Source organism: Entelurus aequoreus, linkage group LG08 (genome assembly GCF_033978785.1).
Source record: "Entelurus aequoreus isolate RoL-2023_Sb linkage group LG08, RoL_Eaeq_v1.1, whole genome shotgun sequence".
Taxonomy (NCBI): domain Eukaryota; kingdom Metazoa; phylum Chordata; class Actinopteri; order Syngnathiformes; family Syngnathidae; genus Entelurus; species Entelurus aequoreus.
In genome coordinates this window covers 73185715-73198214 of record NC_084738.1, presented here as the reverse complement: position 1 = coordinate 73198214, position 12500 = coordinate 73185715, and the positions used below count along the sequence as shown (strand labels likewise).

The 12500-nt window shown below is 39.2% G+C and overlaps 1 protein-coding gene across 4 annotated transcripts in view; it reads right to left on the bottom strand.

The window, feature by feature from the left end:
- wnk4a (WNK lysine deficient protein kinase 4a) overlaps positions 1 to 12500 on the bottom strand; it is an 82888-nt gene that overhangs the window by 11352 nt on the left and 59036 nt on the right. Inside the window, exons 11-15 of one of the 4 annotated variants that reach the window (XM_062057284.1) lie at positions 9365 to 9500; positions 9180 to 9296; positions 6284 to 6457; positions 5600 to 5654; positions 5364 to 5525 (exon numbers count right to left, since the gene is read on the bottom strand). In XM_062057284.1, coding sequence (XP_061913268.1) covers positions 5364 to 5525; positions 5600 to 5654; positions 6284 to 6457; positions 9180 to 9296; positions 9365 to 9500 — 644 coding nt within the window. The remainder of the gene's footprint in view (positions 1 to 5363; positions 5526 to 5599; positions 5655 to 6283; positions 6458 to 9179; positions 9297 to 9364; positions 9501 to 12500) is intronic. The other 3 variants (XM_062057285.1, XM_062057286.1, XM_062057287.1) reach the window with 3 other exon arrangements.

Here is a 12500-nt window from a genome sequence, read left to right as displayed (position 1 = left end):
ACAAGAAAGCAAGAAGGCAAGAAGACAAGAAGGCAAGAAGGCAAGAAGACAAGAAGGCAAGAAGGCAAGAAGACAAGAAGGCAATAAGGCAAGAAGGCAAGAAGGCAATAAGGCAAGAAGGCAAGAAGACAAGAAGGCAAGAAGGCAAGAAGACAAGAAGGCAATAAGGCAAGAAGGCAAGAAGGCAATAAGGCAAGAAGGCAAGAAGACAAGAAGGCAAGAAGGCCTCAGCTCTGCTTTGCATTAGGGGGGACGCTTCATTAGGTACACATGCAGGACTTGCTATGAAATGACATCATCTCATGAACATGTTTAAATGACATCATGTCATGAACATGTTTAAACGACATCATCTCATGAACATGTTTAAACGACATCATCTCATGAACATGTTTAAACGACATCATCTCATGAACATGTTTAAATGACATCATCTCATGAACATGTTTAAATGACATCATCTCATGAACATGTTTAAATGACATCATCTTATGAACATGTTTAAATGACATCATCTCATGAACATGTTTAAATGACATCATCTCATGAACATGTTTAAACGACATCATCTCAAGAACATGTTTAAACGACATCATCTCATGAACATGTTTAAATGACATCATCTCATGAACATGTTTAAATGACATCATCTCATGAACATGTTTAAATGACATCATCTCATGAACATGTTTAAACGACATCATCTCATGAACATGTTTAAATGACATCATCTCATGAACATGTTTAAATAACATCATCTCATGAACATGTTTAAATGACATCATCTCATGAACATGTTTAAATGACATCATCTCATGAACATGTTTAAACGACATCATCTCATGAACATGTTTAAATGACATCATCTCATGAACATGTTTAAACGACATCATCTCATGAACATGTTTAAACGACGTCATCTCATGAACATGTTTAAATGACATCATCTCATGAACATGTTTAAACGACATCATCTCATGAACATGTTTAAATGACATCTCATGAACATGTTTAAATGACATCATCTCATGAACATGTTTAAGTACTTGTACATCTCATACTTTCTTTTCTTACACAATGTTGGCTTATTTTGGTAACCCAATTTATGGGTTGTTAGTTTTCGAGTTCATTTTTGGAGTTATTTTTTCAAGGTGTAACCCATTTTTGGGTTATTGGACTATTTTTTTTAACCCAATTTGTGGGTTTTAAGCTTATGCACCATGTTTGGGTTGTTTTTTCACCAAATGTCAACAATGACACCACATATCAACAATGAGACCACATATCAACAATAACACCACATATCAACAATAACACCACATATCAACAATAAGACCACATGTCAACAATGAGACCACATATCAACAATAAGACCACATGTCAACAATGAGACCACGTATCAACAATGACACCACGTATCAACAATTACACCAACTATCAACAATGACACCACATTTCAACAATAACACCACATATCAACAATAAGACCACATGTCAACAATGAGACCACATATCAACAATGAGACCACATTTCAACAATGAGACCACATATCAACAATGACACCACATATCAACAATGACACCACATATCAACAATGAGACCACATGTCAACAATGAGACCACATATCAACAATGACACCTCATATCAACAATGAGACCACATATCAACAATGAGACCACATATCAACAATGACACCACATATCAACAATGAGACCACATATCAACAATGAGACCACATATCAACAATGAGACCACATATCAACAATGAGACCACATATCAACAATGACACCACATATCAACAATGAGACCACATATCAACAATAACACCACATATCAACAATAACACCACATATCAACAATAAGACCACATGTCAACAATGAGACCACATATCAACAATGACACCACATATCAACAATGAGACCACATATCAACAATGACACCACATATCAACAATGAGACCACATATCAACAATGAGACCACATTTCAACAATGAGACCACATATCAACAATGACACCACATATCAACAATGACACCACATATCAACAATGAGACCACATGTCAACAATGAGACCACATATCAACAATGACACCTCATATCAACAATGAGACCACATATCAACAATGAGACCACATATCAACAATGACACCACATATCAACAATGAGACCACATATCAACAATGAGACCACATATCAACAATGAGACCACATATCAACAATGAGACCACATATCAACAATGACACCACATATCAACAATGAGACCACATATCAACAATAACACCACATATCAACAATAACACCACATATCAACAATAAGACCACATGTCAACAATGAGACCACATATCAACAATGACACCACATATCAACAATGAGACCACATATCAACAATGACACCACATATCAACAATGAGACCACATATCAACAATGAGACCACATATCAACAATGAGACCACATGTCAACAATGAGACCACATATCAACAATGACACCACATATCAACAATGACACCTCATATCAACAATGAGACCACATATCAACAATGAGACCACATATCAACAATGACACCACATATCAACAATGAGACCACATATCAACAATGACACCACATATCAACAATGAGACCACATATCAACAATGACACCACATATCAACAATGAGACCACATATCAACAATGACACCACATATCAACAATGAGACCACATATCAACAATAACACCACATATCAACAATAACACCACATATCAACAATAAGACCACATGTCAACAATGAGACCACATATCAACAATGACACCACATATCAACAATGAGACCACATATCAACAATGACACCACATATCAACAATGAGACCACATATCAACAATGAGACCACATATCAACAATGACACCACATATCAACAATGAGACCACATATCAACAATAACACCACATATCAACAATAACACCACATATCAACAATGAGACCACATATCAACAATGAGACCACATGTCAACAATGAGACCACATATCAACAATGAGACCACATATCAACAATGACACCACATATCAACAATGAGACCACATATCAACAATAACACCACATATCAACAATAAGACCACATGTCAACAATGAGACCACATATCAACAATGACACCACGTATCAACAATGACACCAACTATCAACAATGACACCACATATCAACAATGAGACCACATATCAACAATGACACCAAATATCAACAATGACACCAACTATCAACAATGACACCACATATCAACAATGAGACCACATATCAACAATGACACCAAATATCAACAATGACACCAACTATCAACAATGACACCACATATCAACAATGATACCACATATCAACAATGACACCAACTATCAACAATGACACCACATATCAACAATGACACCAACTATCAACAATGACACCACATATCAACAATGAGACCACATTTCAACAATGAGACCACATATCAACAATGACACCACATATCAACAATGACAACACATATCAACAATGAGACCACATGTCAACAATGAGACCACATATCAACAATGACACCTCATATCAACAATGAGACCACATGTCAACAATGAGATCACATATCAACAATGACACCACGTATCAACAATGAGACCATATATCAACAATGAGACCACATATCAACAATGAGACCACATATCAACAATGACACCTCATATCAACAATGAGACCACATGTCAACAATGAGACCACATATCAACAATGACACCACGTATCAACAATGACACCAACTATCAACAATGACACCACATATCAACAATGACACCACATTTCAACAATAAGACCACATGTCAACAATGAGACCACATATCAACAATGACACCACGTATCAACAATGACACCAACTATCAACAATGACACCACATATCAACAATGAGACCACATATCAACAATGACACCAAATATCAACAATGACACCAACTATCAACAATGACACCACATATCAACAATGAGACCACATATCAACAATGACACCAAATATCAACAATGACACCAACTATCAACAATGACACCACATATCAACAATGAGACCACATATCAACAATGACACCAACTATCAACAATGAGACCACATATCAACAATGAGACCACATATCAACAATGACACCAACTATCAACAATGACACCACATATCAACAATGAGACCACATTTCAACAATGAGACCACATATCAACAATGACACCACATATCAACAATGACACCACATATCAACAATGAGACCACATGTCAACAATGAGACCACATATCAACAATGACACCTCATATCAACAATGAGACCACATGTCAACAATGAGATCACATATCAACAATGACACCACGTATCAACAATGAGACCACATATCAACAATGAGACCACATATCAACAATGACACCTCATATCAACAATGAGACCACATGTCAACAATGAGATCACATGTCAACAATGAGATCACATATCAACAATGACACCACGTATCAACAATGAGACCACATATCAACAATGAGACCACATATCAACAATGAGACCACATATCAACAATGACACCTCATATCAACAATGAGACCACATGTCAACAATGAGATCACATATCAACAATGACACCACGTATCAACAATGAGACCACATATCAACAATGAGACCAGATATCAACAATGAGACCACATATCAACAATGAGACCAGATATCAACAATGAGACCAGATATCAACAATGAGACCACATATCAACAATGACACCACGTATCAACAATGAGACCACATATCAACAATGAGACCAGATATCAACAATGAGACCACATATCAACAATGAGACCAGATATCAACAATGAGACCAGATATCAACAATGACACCACATATCAACAATGAGACCAGATATCAACAATGAGACCACATATCAACAATGACACCACGTATCAACAATGAGACCACATATCAACAATGAGACCAGATATCAACAATGAGACCACATATCAACAATGAGACCAGATATCAACAATGAGACCAGATATCAACAATGACACCACATATCAACAATGAGACCAGATATCAACAATGAGACCACATATCAACAATGACACCACGTATCAACAATGAGACCACATATCAACAATGAGACCAGATATCAACAATGAGACCACATATCAACAATGAGACCAGATATCAACAATGAGACCAGATATCAACAATGACACCACATATCAACAATGAGACCAGATATCAACAATGAGACCACATATCAACAATGAGACCCTGCCTGGCAGACTGAGTCTTCCTCAGCCAAATAACACGGAAGCAACACAGAGGCGGGGCCTGGACGGAGGGAGAGGAGGCGGGGCTAAGTACCTGGAGCATTGTGGAAAGACTGCGAGCGTACAAGAGGTCGCCCGACTGAAGTCACGTCTGAGGTGAAGGCAGGAGAGTCTGAGGTGAAGGCAGGAGAGTCTGTGGTGAAGGCAGGAGAGTCTGTGGTGAAGGCAGGAGAGTGGTGTGCCACATTGGGGTTGTCTGACACATGACATCATCATCTTCATGTCACACAGGAAGTACCTTCACACTCCACATGAGGAGATGAAACTCACCTGGCAGCGAGGAGGACGAGTTGGTTCTTGGCAGGATGTGACTGTGCAGGTTAGGCTGCAAGACACAATAATGAGACATCAGAAGACACAAAGAAGGACTATGAGACATCAGAAGACACAATAATGAGACATCAGAAGACACAAAGAAGGACTATGAGACATCAGAAGACACAATAATGAGACATCAGAAGACACAAAGAAGGACTATGAGACATCAGAAGACACAATAATGAGACATCAGAAGACACAAAGAAGGACTATGAGACATCAGAAGACACAATAATGAGACATCAGAAGACACAAAGAAGGACTATGAGACATCAGAAGACACAATAATGAGACATCAGAAGACACAAAGAAGGACTATGAGACATCAGAAGACACAATAATGAGACATCAGAAGACACAAAGAAGGACTATGAGACATCAGAAGACACAATAATGAGACATTAGAAGACACAAAGAAGGACTATGAGACATCAGAAGACACAAAGAAGGACTATGAGACATCAGAAGACACAATAATGAGACATCAGAAGACACAAAGAAGGACTATGAGACATCAGAAGACACAATAATGAGACATCAGAAGACACAAAGAAGGACTATGAGACATTATCAGATTTCGGATGTGGAGATAAGAAAGCTAGTAAAAGTGTGATTCAGGACGGGTGTGGTTGTGACCTGGGAGGAGGACATCGTGTTGGCCCCGCTGTGGAAGGCAGGCTGGGGGGGCCACTGCCCACTGGGGTGCACCGCCTGCTCCTGGGCCATGAGGGCCTCGGCCCGCCTGATGATGTCACCCATGCGGCACACGAAGCCTTCCTTCTCCGAGGGCAGGATGAACTCGTTGTGCACCTGGAGGACACAACCCGGTAAATATTGTCATCACTTCTCCGAGGGCAGGATGAACTCGTTGTGCACCTGGAGGACACAACCCGGTAAATATTGTCATCACTTCTCCGAGGGCAGGATGAACTCGTTGTGCACCTGGAGGACACAACCCGGTAAATATTGTCATCACTTGGGCCAATTACAGGAAGAACGTGTCAAATGGCGACTAAATGTAGCAGAAGAGGTTCTTCCTGCCTCCATGTGGACAACATGTTAGAGTCCTGTCCTCCAAGACTAACAACATGTTAGAGTTCTGTCCTCCAAGACTAACAACATGTTAGAGTCCTGTCCTCCAAGACTAACAACATGTTAGAGTCCTGTCCTCCAAGACTAACAACATGTTAGAGTCCTGTCCTCCAAGACTAACAACATGTTAGAGTCCTGTCCTCCAAGACTAACAACATGTTAGAGTCCTGTCCTCGTTAAATCCTTTTTATTCCTGGGAAGACTAACTAAGTCATTCATCCTGCACTTCACTGCGCTGGAGAAGAAGAAAGGAGCTGCCAACGTTCCTTTTGTGTGTCCAGTCTGCTTGTGCAGCGCAGCAACACAACAACACAACAACACGCCTCACGTGGAGAAAGACAATCACAGATTGTGCCGTGCTCACACCACTAATACACACACTTACACCACACACACACTTACACCACACACACCACTAATACACACACTTACACCACACACACACTTACACCACACACACCACTAATACACACACTTACACCACACACACACTTACACCACACACACCACTAATACACACACTTACACCACACACACCACTAATACACACACTTACACCACACACACACTTACACCACACACACCACTAATACACACACTTACACCACACACACCACTAATACACACACTTACACCACACACACACTTACACCACACACACCACTAATACACACACTTACACCACACACACCACTAATACACACACTTACACCACACACACACTTACACCACACACACCACTAATACACACACTTACACCACACACACCACTAATACACACACTTACACCACACACACCACTAATTGTGTCTTCCACTAAACAACAGCTACAAAAACAATGAAGGCACACAGCTTCAGTCCAGAGTACACTAGAGTTATAAAGTAGCCACGGCTACAGCACCGGCAACAACACACTCTTGTTGTTGTTATGTGTAATTGTTCATTGTTTTCTTCTTTTGGTTTGTGTAATTGTTCATTGTTTTCTTCCCTTGGTTTGTGTAATTGTTCATTGTTTTCTTCCTTTGGTTTGTGTAATTGTTCATTGTTTTCTTCCTTTGGTTTGTGTAATTGTTCATTGTTTTCTTTCTTTGGTTTGTGTAATTGTTTGTTGTTTTGTTCATTTGGTTTGTGTACCGTATTTTCCACACTATAAGGCGCACCGGATTATAAGGCGCACTGTCAGCTTTTGAGAAAATTGGAGGTTTTTAGGTGCGTCTTATAGTGCGGAAAATACGGTATATTGTTTGTTGTTTTGTTCATTTGGTTTGTATGATTGTTTGTTGTTTTGCTCATTGTATTTGTGTAATTGTTGTTTTGTTCATGTGCTTTGTGTAACCACAGGAACACTTCAGAAAGCCACTGTCAGTAACTACAGTTGGTCGCTACATCTGCAAGTGCAAGTTAAAACTCTACTATTCAAAGCCAAAGCCATTTATCAACAACACCCAGAAATGCCGCCGGCTTTGCTGGGCCTGAGCTCATCTAAGATGGACTGATGCAAAGTGGAAAAGTGTTCTGTGGTCTGACGAGTCCACATTTCAAATTGTTTTTTGGAAACTGTGGACCAAAGAGGAAAAGAACCATCCGGATTGTTCTAGGGTGAAAGTGTAAAAGGCAGCATGTGTGATGGTATGGGGGTGTATTAGTGGCCAAGACATGGGTAACTTACACATCTGTGAAGGCACCATTCATGATGAAAGGTACATACAGCTTTTGGAGCAACATATGTTGCCATCCAAGCAACGTTACCATGGACGCCCCTGCTTATTTCAGCAAAACGATGCCATCATTCATAGTAAAAGAGTGTGGGTACTAGACTGGCCTGCCTGTAGTCCAGACATTGAAAATGTGTGAAGGCTAAAATATGAGAAGGAACAACTTAAGCTGTACATCAAGCAAGAATGGGAAAGAATTCCACTTCAAAAATGTGTCTCCTCACTTCCCAAACCTTTACTGAGTGTTGTTAAAAGGAAAGGCCATGTAACACACTGGCTTTTGTATTTTTGTCTTATGATCTTTTGGTTTGTGTAAATGTAAATAGTTGTTCCTTTTTCCAAACGTAAGTAGTTTAGTCTTTTGTCAAAGTGTTTTCTCCATTTTGCTTCAGGAACTATAAAAGTGTTTTGCACTTCCAGGCCACCGTAAAGTTCACGGGTGTTTCTCACACATTCATTGCTAAATATTGATATATGTTTATATTTTATGAATCTGGAAGTAAAAAATGCATTTACTGACTGACGTTCATTTTGGTTGGTTGAAATGTTATTTATTTCAAACGGCTACCATGCTAATTTTCGTTAGCCTGTCAATGGGATATTCCATTGTATGTTAGCATAAAGCTAACTTTCTTGTTTATTTTTTCCGCACCTAAACTCAAGCAGCAGTTGCCTAAAATGCTGCATGGTCATAAATTGCTGGGGTTGATGTTTTATGGACTCACCATAACTGTGGCAATGTCCTCCGGGTTGTCTCCGTCCAGGTCGAACTTGAAGGTCACCATCTTGTCGTTGTGCGTCTGCAGCTGACACTCTACCACCCGGTCCACCTTGTCGGACAGCTGCAAGGAGGGAGGTCGTTAGCACTAGCCGCTAACGTGTTTGAGCCCGCCTCGGGCCCTGGTCGTACCCCGGTGATGCGCAGCCGGGAGCGCACGCGTCGCCGGAAGAGCTTGGCGGCGCTTCGCTTGGCGGCCGGTCTCTCGCTTTTGTCCGACACGCCCTCGTAGCCGTCACTCAGGCCTGAAGTCACGTCGGAGGCGTAGCTGCGATGGGAAAACAATGGTTAGCATGTGGGAAAATGGGGAAATGTAGTCGAAAGAAAAAAAGTGGTATTGAAAAGTTATTTACAGATAGGCACTGACATGTATTATTTGTATATTGTTATTTACATATAAACAATGACATTTATTATTTATATATTTTTATGTACAGATAAACACTGACATGTATTATTTATATATTGCTATTTACAGATAAACACTGACATTTATTATTTATATATTGTTATTTACATATAAACACTGACATTTATTATTTATATATTGCTATTTACATATAAACACTGACATTTATTATTTATATATTGCTATTTACAGATAAACACTGACATTTATTATTTATATATTGTTATTTACATATAAACACTGACATTTATTATTTATATATTGCTATTTACAGATAAACACTGACATTTATTATTTATATATTGTTATTTATGTATTGTTTATATTAACAGTGCGGACAAAAGTCTGACTTTTTATGCCAAATTCCGTACATTTTGTTTGTAAATGTTGTTTTACTGCTTATTATTGTATTGACTTCAACTTTAGTTGAATAAATACGAGCTAATATTGTGTGTTTATTGTACAAATACAGTAAACACTCATCATCAGCCTGATTTGCATAAAGTACCTGAACTGCGGTGGAAACACAAACCACACACTTCTACAGGAACCTGAAGTTAACAAGTTCCTGAACCAAAAATAAATAAATAATAACAATAATAAAATAAATCAATAAATACAACAAAAAACATTGAATTTAATTATAGCTCAAAGAGGCAAAAGTGACTGTTTTTACAAAACTTTTGTTTTGAAGGGGGAATTGCAATTATCCTGTTGATTTTTGCTGAAGGATGTCAGTGTATGAAATCTAGGTCTAAGTGAGACCTACATAGAGGTTTTTTTTTCATGTCTCTCCGACATTCCTAGTGGGAGTTACAGGCAGTTTTGTCTGTGTTTTCTTCCTAGGGGGCACTAGAGCGCAATTTAGAGTTTTGGGGTTGTTGTTTTTTTATTAGATCTCAATTTTTGCCAGTCCTGATGTGTGTGTCCAGTTTGGTGAGTTTTGAAGCATGTTAAGAGGGTCAAATTATAGCTCAAAGAGGCAAAAGTGACTGTTTTTACAAAACTTTTGTTTTGAAGGGGGAATTGCAAACTTCCTGTTGATTTTTGCTGAAGGATGTCAGTGTATGAAATCTAGGTCTAAGTGAGACCTACATAGAGGTTTTTGTTTCATGTCTCTCCGACATTCCTAGTGGGAGTTACAGGCAGTTTTGTCTGTGTTTTCTTCCTAGGGGGCGTTAGAGCGCAATTTTGAGTTTTGGGGCAAATTTTTTTATTAGATCGCAATTTTTGCCTGTCCTGATGTGTGTGTCAAATATGGTGAGTTTTGAAGCATGTTAAGGGGGTCAAATTACAGCTCAAAGAGGCAAAAGTGACTGTTGTTACAAAACTTTTGTTTTGAAGGGGGAATTGCAAACTTCCTGTTGATTTTTGCTGAAGGATGTCAGTGTATGAAATCTAGGTCTAAGTGAGACCTACATAGAGGTTTTTGTTTCATGTCTCTCCGACATTCCTAGTGGGAGTTACAGGCAGTTTTGTCTGTGTTTTCTTCCTAGGGCGCGCTAGAGCGCAATTTTGAGTTTTGGGGCTAGGTTTTTTTATTAGTTGGCAATTTTCGCCAGTCCTGATGTGTGTGTCAAATATGGTGAGTTTTGAAGCATGTTAAAGGGGGTCAAACTATAGCTTAAAGAGGCAAAAGTGACTTGTTTTTACAAAACTTTTGTTTTGAAGGGGGAATTGCAAACTTCCTGTTGATTTTTGCTGAAGGATGTCAGTGTATGAAATCTAGGTCTAAGTGAGACCTACATAGAGGTTTTTGTTTCATGTCTCTCCGACATTCCTAGTGGGAGTTACAGGCAGTTTTGTCTGTTTTCTTCCTAGGGGGCGCTAGAGTGCAATTTTGAGTTTTGGGGTTGTTGTTTTTTTATTAGATCTCAATTTTTGCCAGTCCTGATGTGTGTGTCCAGTTTGGTGAGTTTTGAAGCATGTTAAGGGGGTCAAATTATAGATCAAAGAGGCAAAAGTGACTGTTGTTACAAAACTTTTGTTTTGAAGGGGGAATTGCAAACTTCCTGTTGATTTTTGCTGAAGGATGTCAGTGTATGAAATCTAGGTCTAAGTGCGACCTACATAGAGGTTTTTGTTTCATGTCTCTCCGACATTCCTAGTGGGAGTTACAGGCAGTTTTGTCTGTGTTTTCTTCCTAGGGGGCGCTAGAGCGCAATTTTGAGTTTTGGGGTTGGGTTTTTTTTTTATTAGATCTCATTTTTCGCCAGTCCTGATGTGTGTGTCCAATTTGGTGAGTTTTGAAGCATGTTAAGGGGGTCAAATTATAGCTCAAAGAGGCGGCGGTATAATAATAATAAAAGCTTACAAATACAATAGGGTCCTCTTGCGGTCCCTAATAAATACATTTTATTTCACTGCAGAGTGAACCACAGCAAACACACACACACGTTGTGTGTCCACTACACAAAATACACATTCTTCAGATGTTTGAGTGTTATTTTGTTGTCCGTGCATAAAAGTGTGCATGTGTGGTGTGTACATAAACACCATGTTCTGCTTCTATTGACACAATCAACATGCTTTAGCTTTCACAGAAGCTCAGAACATTTGCCACTAAAAAAAGCCTAGCCTGGGCTATTTACGTCTCTAGGGGGGTTTTTTACGTCCCTGGCAGCGGCCGCCAGGACTCCATGTAAGTATCGCTATTTCAAGCAGGAAGAAGCCGGGCTGGATCTCAGCAACGCTCCGTTTCCTCTTTGAACATCGACACGTGAACGCACCATCGTTAGCATTCTCATAATAACATGCTAGCTTTTTTTGCTCATTTTGCAGGCATAAACCCCAGCGTCAAATATTTTGTCAGTTGACGAAAGATACCTGATATCATGCAGTGTTTCCCACACATTAATT